Source organism: Rhinoraja longicauda, chromosome 11 (genome assembly GCF_053455715.1).
Source record: "Rhinoraja longicauda isolate Sanriku21f chromosome 11, sRhiLon1.1, whole genome shotgun sequence".
Classification (NCBI taxonomy): domain Eukaryota; kingdom Metazoa; phylum Chordata; class Chondrichthyes; order Rajiformes; family Arhynchobatidae; genus Rhinoraja; species Rhinoraja longicauda.
The window spans coordinates 52,672,941-52,692,415 of NC_135963.1; the positions used below are offsets into that span (position 1 = coordinate 52,672,941).

General features: G+C 43.1%; 1 protein-coding gene across 2 annotated transcripts in view; it reads left to right on the forward strand.

Annotated features, from left to right (window-relative positions):
- aspm (assembly factor for spindle microtubules) overlaps positions 1–19,475 on the forward strand; it is a 58,942-nt gene that overhangs the window by 4,490 nt on the left and 34,977 nt on the right. For both annotated transcript variants that reach the window (XM_078407737.1, XM_078407738.1), the window contains exons 3-14: positions 431–1,664; positions 4,433–4,531; positions 5,753–5,899; positions 7,170–7,418; positions 9,451–9,518; positions 9,695–9,836; positions 10,300–10,430; positions 15,058–15,233; positions 16,150–16,292; positions 16,388–16,473; positions 16,881–17,099; positions 18,541–18,739. In XM_078407737.1, the coding sequence (XP_078263863.1) occupies positions 431–1,664; positions 4,433–4,531; positions 5,753–5,899; positions 7,170–7,418; positions 9,451–9,518; positions 9,695–9,836; positions 10,300–10,430; positions 15,058–15,233; positions 16,150–16,292; positions 16,388–16,473; positions 16,881–17,099; positions 18,541–18,739 (2,893 nt within the window). The remainder of the gene's footprint in view (positions 1–430; positions 1,665–4,432; positions 4,532–5,752; positions 5,900–7,169; positions 7,419–9,450; positions 9,519–9,694; positions 9,837–10,299; positions 10,431–15,057; positions 15,234–16,149; positions 16,293–16,387; positions 16,474–16,880; positions 17,100–18,540; positions 18,740–19,475) is intronic.

Below are 19,475 nucleotides of genomic sequence, written 5' to 3' on the forward strand. Positions count from 1 at the left end.
GGATATGTCAAAGACTAGAAGGCGTAGATTTAAGGTGAGGGAGGGAAAGTTTAAAATAAATTTGCAGATCAATATTTTTATACAGCGGTAGTTGCCTGGAATGCTCTGGAAGCCGTGGAAACCATGGAAGCAGAAATAATAGCAGTGTTTAAGAGGCATTTAGACAAACAAACTAATATGTAGGGAATAGAGGGATCCAGCCCATAGGCAGGCAGATGGGATTACTTAGCATCACGGTCTGTGTGGGTGCAGTGGACTGAAGGGCCTGTTCCTGTGATGTGCTACTCAATGTACTGTTTTTACGTTATCTCTAAAAATGGTGCTAAAAGTTTGATTATAATGCTGATACATTTATTTATACAATGAATACTTGTAAGTAATGAAATGTGTCTGAGTAAAATAGTTTGAAGCTTTATATTCTTGCTTGCAGAGAAGCATATGGGAATCAATTAAAGGCAAGAAGGTTTCGGAAAGTACTATTCGGTTGAAACAGAAAAGAAATTCTTCAATAGCCAGCAAGACAATAATCATATCACAGAAAAACGTTGATATGACAATGGGCCGACCTCTAAGTCCTCTTCAAGCATGCGAAAACTTTGGACCAGTTGGCAACCCTGCAGACACTTTAGAGTATGACAATCATGAGATAATGCATCTCTCACCAATACTCACGCCATGCCAAATAAAAGAACTTGAAAATTATACTCCACAGTCACTTACAAGATTTGCTACCTGCCCTGTCCGTAAAAGTAAAGAGCTATCATCACCAATGGTTGGGAAGCTGAGTTCTGTGGAAATACCGGATGAATTGTGTGCATCTGAGATTGTGAATTCTCGGCTGAATTTGAAGTGTCAATCAGCAAAATTATTTTCTACTAAAACACCCAAAAAAAATGTTTGCACTTCTGCTCCTCAAACTCCTGTTAATAAACGGCGGATTTTAAGCCCTGATTCTTTTGTAAATAACAGTTATATATCTGGTGAAGATGCTGAACCAGTTGTTGAGTCATCAGTCCTGTCGCCAGATCAATTTCTGAAGGATGCAAGGATGTCAATGGATCAGCCTTGGTTAAGTCAAGATAAGTCTGTCGAAGCCTCCTCCATTGACAATTTGAAATCTGGAAATTCTTTACTGCAGGAAAGTAGTCCATGGCTTATGTTAAAGTCTGAATCACCCGTTCTAGATGTAGAAGAACTGAAACCTGAGTTAGGATTAACCTTTTTTGTTAATTCTAAAACTCCTGATCTCCCTCGGAATTCACAGGTATGTGGACACCAGATCACTGCTCAAACCAAGATGCTCCCTGCCTTCACAACTACAGATATGACAAGTACATTTGGTGTTCACTCTGAGTTGGAAAACAAAGTTCAATTTTCATGTGATAATTTTGTGGAAGTCAACTCTCATTTTCAATCAAGGTCTGTTATTGGTGTTGAGAGTAAAACTGACAACAAAAACCCTAAAATTGCCAACAGGTCATCCCTTCGAGGCAGAAAAAGAAAAAGTTCAGAATATTTGTCAAATAATGGATATGAGAAGGATATTGATACCAATAAAAAAAAGTCTAAGTGTGTTGGACAATCTAGTAGTAAGACAAATGTAAAAAATACTTTTTCAAAATACACGAACGGGGAAGGAAAACGGATCCAGAAAAGAAAATCTGGTATGAATTTAAAGTATTTTTTTATTTAGAGATTATGAGAATATATAATTATGGGAACGGATTATAACAAATAAAACTACAATATATATATAATTCTGTCACATTTGAGCATAAAATGAAGAAGGTGATGTTTGAAACTAAGAGAGGAGCAGATTACCAACATGTTTGGTAATCTCATACAAATTTTTGTTTATTGCATCCCAGCACAAAACAGTACATGAATTGAATTTTGGAGCCCAGTACGGCATTTATGAACAATCGAATCTTAAAGCTTTTGTGACCAGAAGCACTCTGTATATTTAATGTAAATGCACTCGTTTGCAGCTGTACAAATGATGCTTCAGTGTTTAAATGTGGTGAATTTATTTTTGTAGAGTCATAAAGATTGGTGCGTGCAGAACTGTTTGAGTGCGAAATACTCACTGGTGGCCATTATTCTTTAGTTTAATTTAGAAATCTTGTTGCTCACCAATACAAGGTTAATGGCCACTGAAAAAGCCAAATTAAACACAGCCTATTCTGTTGAATGTGTGATATTTCAAAACAGTATTGTACAAATCATAAGAACATAAGTGATAGAAGCAGAATTAAGCTGTTCGGCCCATCAAGTCTACTCCGCCATTCAATTATGGCTGATCTATCTCTCCCAACACCATTCTCTTGCCTTCTCACCATAACCTCTGACACCCGTACTAATCAAGAATCACTGCATAATCAGACCACATTTTAGTTATGCCCAATTGGCCAAGTCCATGGGTTACAGTAGGAGGCCTTGCATTAGGTCTTGTAAACATGACCTTGGTTATAAGATGCAATTTATGATTAAAATGAAATACAAATATGAAAGTACTACATTATATTGGCTATGATGTACATTCCAAAGTAAAATTCATTGAAGTAACAATGGAAATCAAACATTTATCCCATCTATATTATCTAGTGCATCAACATCTAGTGCATCAACATCTAGTGCATTGTCAGTCAAGTTCATACCTGTATAAATGATTACAAGTAACATTTACAGTGCCCTCCATAATGTTTGGGACGAAGACCCATCATTTATTTATTTGCTTCTATACTCCACAATTTGAGATTTCTAATAGAAAAAATCACGTGGTTAAAGTGCACATTGTCAGATTTTATTAAAGGGTATTTTTATACATTTTGGTTTCACCATGTAGAAATTACAGCTGTGTTTATACATAGTCCCCCCATTTCAGGGCACCATAATGTTTGGGACACATGGCTTCACAGGTGTTTGTAATTGCTTGGGTGTGTTTAAATGCCTTGTTAATGCAGGTATAAGAGAGCTCCCAGCACCTAGTCTTTCCTCCAGTCTTTCCATCACCTTTGTGAACTTTTATTGCTGTTTATCAACATGAGGACCAAAGTTGTGTCAATGAAAGTCAAATAAGCCATTATGAGACCGAGAAACAAGAATAAAACTGAGACATCAGCCAAACCTTAGGCACACCAAAATCAACTGGTTGGAACATTATTAAGAAGAGAGCACTGGTATGCTTACTAATCGCAAAGGGACTGGCAGGCCGAGGAAGACCTGACCTCCACAGCTGATGGCAGACGAATTCTCTATAATAAAGAAAAATCCCCAAACACCTGTCCGACAGATCAGAAACACTCTTCATGAGTCAGGTGTGGATTTGTCAATGACCACTGTCCGCAGAAGACTTCATGAACAAAAATACAGAGGCCACACTGCAAGATGCAAACCATTGGTTAGCTGCAAAAATAGGATGGCCAGGTTACAGTTTGCCAAGAAGTACTTAAAAGAAGTACACAGTTCTGGTAAAAGATCTTGTGGACAGATGAAACGAAGATTAACTTGTATCAGAGTGATGGCAAGAGCAAAGTATGAACTGGCCAAGATCCAAAGCATACCACCTCATCTGTGAAACACAGTGGTGGGGGTGTTATGGGTTGGGCATGTATGGCTGCTGAAGGTACTGGCTCACTTATTTTCATTGATGATACAACTGCTGATGGTAGTAGCATAATGAATTCTGAAGTGTATGGACACATCCTATCTGCTCAAGTTCAAACAAATGCCTCAAAACTCATTGGTAGGCGGTTCATTGTACAGCAAGAAAATGATCCCAAATATACTGTTAAAGCAACAAAGAGTTTTTCAAAGCTAAAAAATGGTCAATTCTTGAGTGGCCAAGTCAATCACCCGATCTGAACCCAATTGAGCATGCCTTTTATATGCTGAAGAGAAAACTAAAGGGGACTAGCCCCCAAAACAAGCTTAAGGTAAAGGTGGCTGCAATACAGACATGGCAGAGCATCACCAGAGAAAACACCCAGTAACTGGTGATGTGCATGAATCGCAGACTTCAAGCAGTCATTGCATGCAAAGGATATGCAACCTAATACTAAACATTAGGTTTAGATTGCTTTCATTTACATGACATTGCTGTGTCCCAAACATTATGGTGCCCTGAAATGGGGGGGGGGGGAACTATGTATAAACACTGCTGTAGTTTCTACATGGTGAAACCAAAATGTATATAAATGGACTTTATTAAAATCTGACAATGTGCACTTTAACCACATGTGATTTTTTTCTATTACAACTCTCAAATTGTGGAGTGCAAAGGCAAATAAATAAATGAAGGGTCTTTGTCCCAAATATTATGGAGGGCACTGTATATAGTGTGTATAATCTTTGTTAAAAATAAAGACGTGTCAGTTAATTCACATTGTAGTAGGATATATTGTTACATAATCAATTTTTCTGAACTCTACAGTTTCTCAAGTCAAGTCTTTCACTGCTCCAGTGAACCGTGGCAAACTTATGCCTGGTGTTGCACAGTCACAATTAACTTTTAGAAAATTGATTAAGACTGGTAAGTAAATAGTTTTTGCAGCATGTTTAAATATTTGATCCTTGTAAAATATTTTAACTCAAGCTTTTTTTTCATTCTGAATGTTGGTGGAGAATATGCTGTGTCCGTCAAATTTATTTTTATAAATTAATAATCAAAAGATTCGTGTTTTTAAAATGGTCATTATACCTGGGAATAATCTAGAAATGTTATGTTTCATGTTAAACTAGGAAATTTGATTTCTGACCTCCGGCAAGCGGTAGGTGATGGTGAAATAACTGGTTAAATGAGTACATGTTGTTGCTGCAAGCTGGTGTCCATATCAAGTAGTATAAGAAAATAACTGCAGATGCTGGTACAAATCGATTTATTCACAAAATGCTGGAGTAACTCAGCAGGTCAGGCAGCATCTCGGGAGAGAAGGAATGGGTGACGTTTCGGGTCGAGACCCTTCTTCAGACTGATGTCGGGGGTGGGACAAAGGAAGGATATAGGTGGAGACAGGAAGATAGAGGGAGATCTGGGAAGGAGGAGGGGAAGGGAGGGACAGAGGAGCTATCTGAAGTTGGAGAAGTCGACGTTCATACCACCGGGCCGCAAACTGCCCAGGCGAAATATGAGGTGCTGCTCCTCCAATTTCCGGCGGGCCTCACTATGGCCCTGGAGGAGGCCCATGACAGAGAGGTCAGACTGGGAATGGGAGGGGGAGTTAAAGTGCTGGGCCACCGGGAGACCAGATCTCCCGGTGGCCCAGCACTTTAACTCCCCCTCCCATTCCCAGAGCATTTATCTAAGGTACTGTCCAGTGGAAACATTAAATAATTTGCACTGAGGAACAGCTTAAATACAGGGTGATTTATTTACTGCTGACTGGAAATCATGGCATTTTGACTAGTCATATGATGGACTTTGACTCAGGCTTTTGGCTACATGTATTGATTCCATTAGAATACATGCTTCATATATTTTTTCATAAGCGTCAGCCATAACTACAACAAGTAAAGCACCTGAGTAATGAAGAAACATCCCCACACTCTGGGGGTTATCTTTTACAATGTCATTGGCAAATGCATACACGAGGTTAAATTATAAATGTGTGTTTTAGGCATAAGTATTGATGTTAATGTTAATTCATTGTTGTTCATAACCATAGGGATTCCTCTGAGATGTGTGATTTCCATACAATATTTTGTTTCATATTTCTGCTGGTAGGCTTTTAAGATGGTTACTTGTATATTCCAGTTATTCCAAGACATCCACTGCCATTTGCTGCAAAAAACATGTTTTATGATGAACGCTGGAAAGAGAAGCAGGAAAGAGGATTCAAGTGGTGGTTAAATTTTATTCTTACTCCTGATGACTTTGCAGTGAACACCGAGTCCTCCAGAGGTGAACTATGATAATGCCATATGCTGCTCTTAGTATGTTCTGTAATATTGTTTCGGGTGCACGTGATGCACTAGTCTGTTTTATAGTTCATGCCTGAGCCAGCGCTGCCGTCGCAGCTGCGGCTTGCCTGCAGTCCGTCTGTCTTTTGTGTTTTTTGTTGTTTTTGTATGAGTTGTAGTTTAAATATGGTGTAGTGTTTGTATGTTATGTTGGGGGGAGGGGGGGGGAGGGAACGGGAATCGTAAAAAATTCTCTCTCCCGAACGGAGACACGAACTTGTTTCTGTGTCATGTCTCCGTTCCCGTTGCGGCCTACCACCGGCCATGCACCTGGGACCACCTGGGGCTCTGGTTCGCAGAGCCCACGGCCCGGACTCACCACCTGCGGCGCTGGCTGCCTTCGGATGCTGCGGGAGCGGCTGCGACTCATCTCCGGAGGCTCCGGCGCGGGCCGCCTGGACGTTGGAAGCCCGCAGGCCCCTGGGTGGGGGCCGACATCGGGAGCAGCGGCAGAGGCAGCGTGTTCGCCCGCCCCGAATCGCGGGGCTTGGGTCGGCCCGCCGTGGACCTTTCACCGTCCGGTGCGGCCTGGAATAGGCCGCGGACCTTTCACCGTCCGGCGCGGCGCTCCAATGTCGGGAGCCCCGACCGCCCCGACGTGGCAACTACAACAGCCTGACCTCGGGAGAAGACGGCAGGGAAGAGAAAAGACATTTTGGCCTTCCATCACAGTGAGAAGGGACTGGAGGAGACTCACTGTGATGGATGTTTCTTTTGTTTGGTGTTAGTGTATGATTGTATGTGTTATTGCATTTTTATTGATTATTCTTATTGGTCTTAATGTTTCAACTGCGGGTAATGTTTCATTTCACTACACATTTATGTGTATGTGACAAATAAATGACTATTGACTATTGACTCTCTTGGCATTTTCTGATTACTGTTGGTTAATTATTGCCATGTATTACCGAGATACAGTGGAGATACTTTTGAGTTCTATCCAGGCAAATCTTACCGTACATGAGTACGTCAAAGTAGTGCGAGAGAGAGAAAGAAACAAAATACAGAATATAGTGTTACTGATCTTGCGAGAATGTAAATTAAAAAATAAATTTCCATTACAGATTTACATTTATTTTTATAATTGTACATTCAACTAAGCTCAATTAAAAATTTAAAAAAAAATCTTCATGGGCATTTAATAGCATGGAAGAAAATTAATGCAATTTTTAATATCCTGTTAATTTGCATATGTTGGCATTATCTTCCAGTGAATACTGCTACATTATTCATGGGTTCTGAGACCCAGCACCACAAAATGAGTGTTTCTTCAGCACCAACTAAAGAAGAAATGTCATTGAGGGCATACTCTGCAAAATGTAGACTCAACCGTCTCCGCCGTGCAGCCTGCAGATTATTTACATCTGAAGGGATGGTCAAAGTTATACAGAAACTGGAAGCAAATATTGAGGCGAATCATCTCCTTGTGCGGAAAGATCGCTGTCTCTGGAAAGACTTGGGTAATCATACAAACCCTTATTATACAATTTTATAGATGCATCCAGAAGGTCGTTATGCTCTGTAATTTATTCTTTGTGCAAAGATCATGCTTTATTAGAATTGGTATGGAACGGGGTACTGATTGCGAATGATCAGCCATGATCACATTGAATGGCGGTGCTGGCTCGAAGGGCCGAATGGCCTCCTCCTGTACCTATTGTCTATTGCCTATCAACCATATTTTGTATATTGGCAGGAGCTGAAGTAGGAAGGCATTCACACCTTTGGACCTGGTTACCAATCAATAAGATCTTGGTCGATCAGTTACCTCTGCTTTTTTTCTTGCACTAATCCAGTAATTTACCTTAATAGCTGAAGGAGCTATGAAATCTATCTTGCACAGACATAGAAAATAGAAGCAGCTGTAGGCCTTTTGTGCCTGCGTCACCATTAACACATTACTGATTCATACCCTGTATTTGCCTTTCCTTATATCACTTGATCTTTTTAGCATTAAGAAATAGATCTACTCTTTCTTGAGTACAGTTAATGTCTTGTTTTCCTCTACAGAATCCTCTTCTACAGAATTCCCCAGGTTCACCTTTTATTTAAAAAGTTCCTTTAAATTGTTTATTTCATATCCCGAGAGTGGGACCTCTGCTTGTGTAATGTTCAGCTACAGAAAAATATTCCCTGAACATGGTGTTTGTAGTTCTATTAAAATGTTTAGAGATTTCTATGAAGTACCTTTTGTTCTTACAAGCTCTAAATCGGTTATTGAATGCCAGTCTTTCCATCTCCATGAATTGATCCGGTAAATCTTTATTGCACTTCCTCCTTGGCAAAAAGATCCTTTGGCTCTCATCTAGCCCCTGTAGCAACTGCAGTAAGACATCCCTGGTCCTGATACAGGTTTGAATTGTTAATAAGGTGTGCAGGAAAAAGAACTGCAGATGCTGTTTTAAATCGAAGGTAGACACAAATTGCTGGAGCAACTCAGAGGGTCAGGCAGCATCTCGGGAGAGAAGGAATGGGTGACATTTTGGGTCGAGACCCTTCTTCAGGTAATCCTACTATCAGAGTATTGTGACAAATAATATCAAAAGCATTAAAGACTGATAAAGAGTAATTATTAAAAGTAGGGAGCGAGCAGAAACTAATTCCAGCATTTATTGGAGCAGAAGCGCCTGTAAGTCAGGCGTAACCTGGGAGCGACCTGTACTTAAATTGCAGTGAAGGCCAATGTGTCATCAGTGCTCTCAATTTTAGTAGCTGGTGTACAAGGACACCCGGGTCTCATTACACCTTACCATTGCCCAATCTGTCATTATTCAGAGGTAAGTAAGTCCTTTTAGAATTAAAATAGGTAACTTTGTATTAACCATGTATACTGTAATGGCCATGAATTTGCTCACTCATCCAGCTTATCTGAATCTCACTGGAGCTGCTTTGCATTTCCCCTCACCTCTAGCTTTGTCATCTATAAATGTGGAAATGTTATGTTAAGTTGTTGCATCAAAAATCATATATGTTGTGCTACCTGAATCCAAGCACTGACCTCTGCAGTGGTCCCCTGATTACTGCCTGTCACCTACAAAAGACCTATTTCTTTCCACTGTTTCTGTCTGTCAATCAGTTCTCAATCCACTCTGGCCTGATGATATTGTCACTCTCCACTCTCAATCCTGATGCCCAATCATTACTGACTGCAGATAAAGAAAGTACTGGAGGAATTCAGTGGGTCAGGCAGCAACGGATTGGCAACGCTTCGGGTCGGGACACTTTTTCAGACTAATCCGGACTCTAAATGTCACCTGTCCATTTTCTCCTCGGATGTTGCCTGACCATTGAGTTCCTCCAGCACTTTCTGTTTTGCTCAAGATTCCAGCATCTGCAATTCCTTGCATCTCTAGCGCTAATCTCATAGCTGGGTTCAATGGAGAGAAAATGGTTTCTTAAGACAATCATTCATGCAAAAAATACTAAATGGATGTGAAGGAAAAAGTAAAATGAGAATTTGCTGTTTTGTAAATATTATTTTCTCCATTATAGGACATCGACAGAAAATCCTCAAATGGCTTTTATCATATAATCCACTGTGGCTACGAATTGGACTGGAGGTGTGTTTTACTAAAAATCAAGTCATGTTTATAATGCTTCTTTATTTAGGTAGACATTACTTTGCCTTAGATGTGGAGTAACAAGAGTAACAATTTCATAATAAAGACAGTTTTGTTTATTTGCAATGAATTTTAGTTTATGTACTTAAATGTCTTCAACTGTTATTTAATTGCAGTGTGTCTTTGGTGAAATGATTCCATTGGAAAGCAACAGTGATATTACTGGATTAGCCAGGTTCATTTTAAATCGCTTGCTTTGGAATTCAGATATAGCTGCAGCACATAGACATCCAACAGTGCCACATTTATATCGTGATGGTAAGAAATTTTCCTTCAAATTTTACTACCAATGTGTGCTACCAACATTTTTGGTTTTATAATGCATTTTTCTATAACACGAGATTTCTTGGGAATACAACTATCGGATTATAGTGAACTTCCCAACAGTTTTTGCAGTGATATCGTTATTTTTTTTAAACGATATATGGCATTGAGATAGGAGTTCATCTTTGGAGTATTTGCTAAGTAATGGATAGTCAATGATCTAGTACCCAATCAATATTGACAGTCAATGAAGAATTTTCACCCCAAATGTTAAAATACTAAGTTATGATCAATGATACATAATTTTCAGTTTAAAATAAAGTCTTTTGAGGGTTGACATTTTACACTTTGGATTTGATATTTTGTAGTTTTAACATGCAGATATTCTTCCTCTGAGAGAAAGGTGAGTTGGAGACTAAATTTAAATGTTCTGGCTTTTGTGCTTTGCTTTTTCTAGAGCACCAGGAAGTTTTGGCACAATTCACCCTGAAGAAATTCCTCCTTCTGGTTTGGTTTCTTGACTGTGCCAAGCAATCCAGATTAATAGATCATGATCCATGTCTTTTCTGCAAAGATGCTGAGTTTAAGGTAAGATGTTTACAGGTAGTATTTTTCGGGATATGTCATTAAGCTTTTATCGTGGAGTTTATCGTTCTTCATTGCAAAGGTTTAATCATCCCCTTGAATGAAGAACAAATTGGTCTTGATAACAGATAGGTCCTTGAGATACCAGCATGAAATGTAAAACTGCACAGACATTTAATTCTTCAGTTGTTTTAGTGGGACTATTAAATTCTTCAGCAGGACATCTTGAATGATATTTTAGATTCAACTGTTTTCAAATATAGTACAAAATTGAGAAATGACATGATATTATCTTGTGTTTAATAATTTTTCAAAGTTGAGTTTTAAAAATATAGTTCATTTATGAAAATCTATTTTCTGTTAATCAAATGAGGTTTTGGGCTGAAATTTTGAGATAATAGGAAATTTGATATTTATAATAGTGCTGAAAAATTAGTACAATGCTGGAAGCCATTACTAAGTGCACACCAAAGATGGAATTGTGGCGCGTCGAAAAAGGCCTGAAATAAAGGCGAGGGGCCGGGTATTTCGGGAGGTTTGATTTTATTACGGTTGTCAGACCGGTCAAGTCTGCTAGAATGCAATCGCGCCCGAAACCTCGTCCTTTATATCCGTAGCAAAGGGCTGCCCCCCTGGACCGACTACCATTCCCATGCAGAGGGGTCGGTAGTGGTATGGCCCGACCCTTGAGAGCCGCCACAGGACCCCCCCCCAGAACCGGAGGCACGAAACGCACTGGTGGAAGCACAACCCGACCAGACCGCGTACGAAAGTCGGCCGACAGAGGGGCACAGTTGGAGGGACAGGTGGTGGGACCCGCAAAGGGGGGTGACCTCGTGGCCGAGGCTGGGCAACCCGCACAGGTTGGTCGATGTCCAAGTGGGCCGGCTTCAAGCGGTCAATTGACATGGCCTCCGGCCGGCCCCCCATGTCCAAGACAAAGGTTTTCTGCCCGTGCTCCAGCACCCGGTACGGGCCCTCATAAGGCCTCTGGAGTGGCGTCAGGTGGGCGTCACAGAGCAGGAACACATAGGCGCAGTCCCGGAGGGCCGATGGCACGTAAGGGCGGAATGTACCATGGCGGGATGACGGCACCGGTGCGAGCTTGCCAACTCGCTCTTGAAGGCGCTATAGGGTGGATGAGGGCGGTTCCTCTCGCCCTGGCAACGAGGGCACGAACTCCCCAGGCACCGTGGGGAGGTCCACCACCGTGAGGAGGTGGGTGATGCCCTGGGACGGCGGAAGAGGGCCCACAATGTCCACGTGCAGGTGGTCGAAATGCCGGCGGGGTAGACCGATCTCCTGGAGTGGCGCCCGGATGTGGCGTTGGATCTTCGCCGTCTGGCACGGAATGCAGGTGCGGGCCCAGTGGCCAACCTGCTTGCGCAGACCATGCCACATGAACCGCGCAGCTACCAGTGCGGTCGTCGCCCGGATGGATGGGTGAGCCAGCCCGTGGACCAGGTCGAACACCCTCCGGCGCCATGCGGCAGGGACGATGGGGTGCGGCTGACCTGCCGACACATCGCACAGTATCGTCGCTCCTCCGGGGCCGAGGGGGACATCCTCAAGGCGGAGGCCAGAGATGGCAGTCTGGTAGGCGGGCATCTCCCCGTCCGTTAGCTGAGCCTCCGCTAGGGCAGAATAATCAATGCCAGGCGCCACTTCTAAAACGGCATTGACAGCGGGGCGAGACAACGCGTCGGCCACCCGGTTTTCCTTCCCCTCGATGAAGCGAATGGAGGTGGTGTACTCGGATATATACGCCAACTGGCGCTGCTTTCGGGCGGACCATGTGTTTTCGGAAACCTTTGTCAAAGCGAACGTGAGCAGCTTATGGTCCGTGTACGTGGTGAACGGGCGGCCTTCCAGGAAATAGCGAAAGTGGCGCACCGCCAGGTAAAGAGCTAGGAGCTCACGGTCGAATGCGCTGTATTTCCTTTAGGCGTTGTTGAGGTGCCGGCTGAAGAAGGCCAGGGGGCGCCAACCCCCGTCCGTCAGTTGCTCCAGTACGGCACCAATCGCCGACTCTGAGGCTTCCACCGTAAGGGCTGTCGGGGCATCCTCCCGTGGGTGAACCAGCAGCACAGCCCGAGCCAGGGCCTCCTTCGCGCCGTCGAAGGTTGTTACCGCCTCGTCGGTCCACACGACGTCCTTACGCCTACCCGCCAGCTGCTCGTATAGTGGCCGCATGATGTGAGCCGCGGATGGCAGGAACCGTTGATAAAACGCCACCATGCCGACGAACTCCTGCAGGGCACACACCGAGGATGGACGGGGAAACCGGCGGATGGCGTCGACTTTGTCCGGCAGGGGAACCGCGCCTTGCGAAGTCACTCGGCTGAGAAAGTCATTCGCGGCCACGCCAAAGCGGCACTTGGCAAGGTTGATAGCCAACCCGTGCTCGCTGAGCCGCTGAAAGAGCTGCCGGAGGTGGGCATAGTGCTCCTGCCGCGAGCGGCTGGCTACCAACATGTCGTCGAGGTAAACGAACAGGAAATCCAGCCTGCGACACACGCCGTCCATCAATCGTTGGAATGCCTGCGCGGCGTTCTTGAGGCCGAACAGCATCCGTACGAACTCGTACAGTCCGAACGGTGTGAGGATTGCCGTCCTGGGCACATCCTCCGGGTGCACCGGGATCTGGTTGTAGCCCCGCACAAGATCCACTTTCGAGAATATCGTAGCTCTGGCCAAATGGGCGTTGAAGTCCTGGATGTGGGGCACGGGGTATCGGTCCGCGGCGGTAGCGACATTCAGCCGCCGATAATCCCCGCAAGGTCTCCAGCCACCGTTTGCCTTGGGGACCATGTGGAGTGGGGATGCCCATGGGCTGTTGGAAGGGCGGACGATCCCCAAAGGACTCCATCTTGCGGAACTCCTGCCGTGCCTGACGTAGCTTATCGGGCGGCAGTCGGCGTGCTCGTGCGTGGAGGGGTGTGCCAGTAGTCATTATATAATGGACCACCCCGTGCTTGGGGGTCGACGACCGGAATTGCGGGGTCATGATGTCTGGGAATTCCGCCAGAACCCGAGCGAAATGGGAGTCCACGGACGACAGCGGGCTCATTCAGACGCAACGCGATGGGCTCCATCGTGGCGGCGTGGACCAAGCGCTGCTGCCTGAAGTCCACCAGGAAAGAATGAGCCCGCAGAAAGTCGGCCCCGAGCAACGGCTGGGAGATGTCTGCGATCGTGAACTGCCACGTGAAATGCCACGTGAAATGACTGGCGCCGAAAACGATGTGAACCGTGCAGACGCCATAAGTCCGAATGTGGCTCTCGTTTGCAGCGGTGAGGATGGGTCCCCACTTCCCAGAACGAATGTCCAGCAGCGAAGGGAGCAGGACGCTCATCTCCGCCCTGGTATCCACGAGGAAGCGGCCCCCGGAGCGCCCATCCCAGGCGAATCTGGCCGGCCGCTGCGGGGACTATTGGCAGCCGGCCCCGTTCCCGGGAACGTGCACGGCTGGCGGCATTGTCGGCCTGCAGCACCCCAGCACTGGTGGTAATAACACCAGTGCCTCTTGCTGGTGCTGGCTGGAGCCTGCTGGTGTGGGATTGCAGGTGCATGTGCAGGTGCAGGACCCGCAACGGCCACGGGGGGCGATCTCGTAGGCTTCTGGCGTAGGGCCCAAGTGTCATCAAAGGAGGCGTCGGTGACCTGCAGGCGAATGTCTGCCGGCAGCAGGTGCAGGTAAGTATACTGAAACATCAGGCACGGCCTGTGCCCGTCGAGTACCGCGACCATCTCCTTCAGGAGGCTAGATGGGCTCCGGTCGCCTAGGCCCTGCATATGGAGGAGCCTTTCGGCCCGTTCCATTCTGGTCAGCCCGTAAGTTTGGAGCAGCAGCTCCTTCAGGGCTTTATACTTATCGTAGGTGTGGAGGTCCTCGAGGAACTCCGTGACCTCTTCGGCCGTGTCCTGGTCAAGGGCTCCCACCAGGTGGAAAAAACGGGTGTCATCTGCTGTGATGCCCCGCAGCTGGAACTGAGCCTCCGCTTGGTGAAACCAAACGCGAGGCCGGGTGGTCCAGAATGTCGGGCGCTTGATGGCTACCGCGTCAACAGCTGTGGCCTGGTCGGCCTGCAAGCCGGACGAACGGTCGGCTTTCCATCTTGCGTCCATTATTTAATCAATGGACTGTTCGGGGTCACCAATGTGGCGCGTCGAAAAAGGCCCGAAATAAAGGCGAGGAGCCGGGTATTTCGGGAGGTTTGATTTTATTACGGTTGTCAAGTCTGCTAGAATGCAATCGCGCCCAAAACCTTGTCCTTTATATCCGCAGCAAAGGGCCTCCTCCCCTGGGCCGGTCCATTCCCGTGCTGAGGGGTCGGTAGTGGTATGGCCCGACCCTTGGGAGCCGCCACAGAATGAATGATTTAAATTAAAATTCAACAAATTAAGGCTTTCTGTTTACTTGTGGCATCAGTAAAATCAATTTAACTCGGTTAAGAAGGAAGTGAAGTGTCTAAATTAGTTTGTACAATTTTATTGTACAACCTCCATTTTATGATATTTTGCATCTGTGAAACCGTAGTAAAGCTAAACAAGTGTGTGTCGTGGAGAAAGGGATGAGTATGCATTACAGTGAGACTTTTTTTCCTTAACTTGCCTTTTTTTGTTTAGACCAGCAAAGACCTGCTATTTGCCTTCTCGAGAGATTTCCTCAGTGGTGAAGGAGACATTTCCCGGCATCTTGGTTTCCTGGGGTTGACAGTCAGTCATTGTCAGACACCGCTTCATGAATTTAGGTTTGAAGTCACCAATCTTGCTGTCGATCTTCGATGTGGTGTTCGTTTGGTGTAAGTATTTTTGGTCGTTCTGTGGAATTACGATGTTTCTGAGTATCATTTTTAAATTGGCTGTTTAATCAAAACAATTGAGTTGCAATAGTGTTATTATAATAAATTAATGGTAATTGGTATAAAAATTAAAAATGCAGTAAGACGTTTAGGTTGTGGCTTTTGAACCAAACACTGACAGCACAGGAACAGACCCTTCAGCCCACAATATCTGCGGAACATGACGCCAAAATAAACTAATCTCTTGTGCCCACGGGATCTTTATCCCTGCACTCTGTCCGTATTCAGGTGTCTATCTATAAGTCTCTTAAATACCACTATTGCATCTGCTTTCACCACCATCTTTGGGAACATATTCCAGACACCTCCCACCTTGTGTGGAAATATTTGCCCCACATATCTTCTTTAAACTGCCCCCCCCCCCCCCCCCTCACCGTAAAGCTTTCTTAATGCCCACCCAAATATAGTGCCCGAGTCACTGCCCAGTGTTCTGATTGTCATCTTTTTTTAAAAATGTAGTGGTACTATTGTTTGCTTGGTCGTTTCATAGAGCATTGAAAAGTTGATCGCGTGGCATGATCTTACTTGGATTAAGAAACATACAGATGGATGATCAGAAGTTTTGTTGTGGGAGGAGGCTAAAACAGTGAATACATTTTAAGTTGATTATTTCGAAATAAACATTGGGTTATTGCAGACGAGAATATATTCATTCAGCAATGGAGGAAATATTGTAACTTATGATCTCCTGTGGTATGTTGACCAAAAATTTGGATTTAGTTTCTTTTGAAGTGATGAGGCTAAGTTCATATGAAAGAAAATCTTTACATTAGAACTGCTGGAAGAAAGTTTCCATTGAAAAGAATTTCTCATTGACATGCACTTTTCAAATATTTTGTCTGGTGACCCGTTACAGGCGAGCAATGGAGCTTCTTACTGCAAACTTGCACCTGTCAAAGCAGCTAAGGGTCCCAGCAATCAGTCGACTACAGAAACTGCATAATGTAGCTGTTGCACTGGATGTCCTTAAAACTCGAGTTGATCTGAAAGATGAACGGGGTAAGACCTTTTTTTATTAACTTCAGTCGAAAGATTTTTTTAATTTTAAATTTTTTAATGGGTTTTGAATACAACTGTTTCTATATGTGCACCAGGTAATGATATAGATTCTAGAGATATAGTGGATGGAAATCGGGAAAAGACGTTAGCACTGTTGTGGCGAATCATCTTTACCTTTCAGGTACAGTATAGACTGGTAATCTAATTGAACTGAAAACAGTTGACCTTCATTTATACTATTTTTCTGATCATTAAAGGAAGTGTGTGGGTAGGTTTGAAATTAAATATTCAAGCACGTATTGAGAAATGGGCCTTTTTTTTAGTTTGCAGTTATTTGAAGTTCCCCTGTCAAAGTTAAATGGTAATATCTGGGTCTGCACCTTTGTACAGGAAGGTATATGTGCTAAGAAATGAATGGAGCATACAAATAAGGTCTTCTAGCACCTCACTATTAGAACCAAGGATAGAAAAATACACTGTTCAGTATCACTGATGATATGACTAACAAGCTAAAAGATAGACCAGTTTAAGTGTTGTGCATCGAGTGCCAACATTTTAGTTTTGACTGTGTTGTTTTGATCTACTCAGGTGGAAATTTTGCTAAATGAAGATCAGTTGCGAGAAGAAATTGAATTTCTGAAAAAAGCTTTGGCCACATCACGGAAACTGGCTGCTCTGCATTCTCTGGCTGTTGTGCCCCATCCAAAGAAAGATCAAGACTTCAGCTGCATGCCTGAAAAATATAGTCCACGGGTCACTTTGTTGATGAATTGGATAAATGCTGTAGGCGCATATTATGATGTGAAAGTACGTAAAGTTGTTAAACATTGATCTAATTCTGCTTTCTGTCTTTTATGTGGGTTGTCTGTTGTTGCACTGATTCTTTGTGCTGATGCTGAATTTTGGCTTCACAAAATGTTGGAGTAACCCAGCGGGTCAGGCAGCATCTCAAGAGAGAAGGAATGGGTGACATTTCGGGTCGAGACCCTTCTTCAGACTGAATTTTGGCTGGCTTTCCAGGCAGCCTGCTTGTGTGCATACGCATATTTTCCAATTAATTCCCTGACTCAAATTTTATTTTTAAGATGTGCAAATGTGATCCATGAAAAACATAGTGTTATGACTGATTTTATTTTCGGATAATGTTGAACTGTTAGGAACGCAGTTTCATGACTCAACTTTCTAAGTCTCACATAAGGCCACTACAGTTTAATGCTTTTGAATATTTTTACTAGATACAGTTGATTATTCCTTTAAATTTAATCTTGGCTAGATTGAGGTTACTAAAAGTTCTATGAATTTGCATGTAAACACCTTGAATTAAAAATAATCTGTCACAATGAAATCAGTGATTTAAAACTTGGTTCAATTGATGTATAACTTGAGATATGATGTGGCAAATTTTCAAGTTGTTACCATCTTAAGTAATATTTACTTTGTTTAAAATTTTATTTCATACACGATCAGCTTTATCGAAAGACCAAATGTGAAATGTAAAATATTATCTTTTTTGCCTACCATGTAAAATATGAATTTTACCAGTTTTATATTGACTGAAGGGAAAGAACACAGGACCACAGAATTTGACTTGAAGGGAAACTGGCAGGGCAAAAAATGTTCAGATCCTAGAACAATGCATGTTATTAACTGTACAGGACAATATCATAGATCTACTTTTCCAATGTCAATAAATTAGAAATGGTGTTCCGACTGATGACTTCATGACATGGCAGAAATCTTGTTTCTGCTGCTATAATTATACGGATAAGCAACGCCATGATAATACCTTGCAATTGAATGTAATGCCATGAATATGTATATTGATATGAAAAATAATTGATGGCCATTGGATGGTGTAAAGGATTGATACCTGTAGTACAAGGATTTAAGATTGACAATGAAGCCTGACAAGGCAAATACACTTTATTTATGTAGTGATTATGTAGTGATTATGTAGTGCACACTTTATATCTAACGTGGTAGGTAGATTCAAAAGTTGCATTGCAAATTTACTGATCCAAGAACAATACATGTTATTGATTGTACAGGGCAGTGCCATAAATCTAAAAATCATTCTGGTATTGACAAAGTGATTTGAATAAGAATATTCTGATATGTGGTCAGCTCGTATATTGCCAAATGGCTATTCTAAAGAGTCTTATCTGAGGAATACAGGAATAACTTCATTTCTAAAATTAAATTTGTATGCGGTTCATGTCCAATGCAGTTTTTTTTCTTCTTGTTTCAGGCTGAGAATTTCACTGTCCCTTTTTCTGATGGCAGAATTTTATGTTACCTAATCCATCATTACCATCCCAGCCTTTTGGCTGTGGGCAAAATCTGTCAGCGAACTACTCAGACCGTAGAATATGCAGAGCATGGGACAGTGGCAATTGATATATCAACTAGTGAATCTGAAAATTCTATTGATGCCATACCTGCAAACTGTAAGTATAATTAGAATCATGGCTGTTCTCCTTCAATGATATTTTGCAACTCTATTTCCTTGTCTCTCAATGTCCAGAAATATGTCTTTTAGTGATGTTCGCTACTCCAATCCACAGGAACAATTCCAGAATCTAGAACTTCGTAAATGATAACCACCACATTCAGTATCTCTGAAGTTCCCTCTTTCAAAACTCCACTGCCATAAACAATTTATGCTGAAACACCGTAACCGAAAAACACAATTTAAAAAAATTGCAGTTGGTATTAAAAAAAAATTAAGGAGAAAGGGGGAGAATAATGGCTGTGATCAGATATAATCAACAATGAGAAGGACATTTATGAACAGAAAATGGGCAGAAAGTAGGCTTGTGCAACGTAACAAAGATAAGTTTGAGAGTAGTCTAATAGGAATAATAGGTCCTTTGTGATTTGAAAAGTGTAAGTTCATCTGAGGTAGAGGAACATAAAGATTTCAGAATGTAAACACATTGCACCGGCAGCCTCTCCGTTTTTTGTTGTTGTGTTTTTTGTCATTGTTGATGTTAAATGTACGTTTTGTTTTATTTTTAATTCTGTGTATGTAGGGGGGTGGTGGGGGGGTTGGGGGAAACCTTTTTTTAAATCTCCTCAACGGAGATGCGACCTTTACCGTGTCGTATCTCCGTTCGCGCTACGGCCTAACATCGTGGAGTCGGCGGCCTCCAGCTGGGATCGACCTCGAAGACTCCGGTCGCA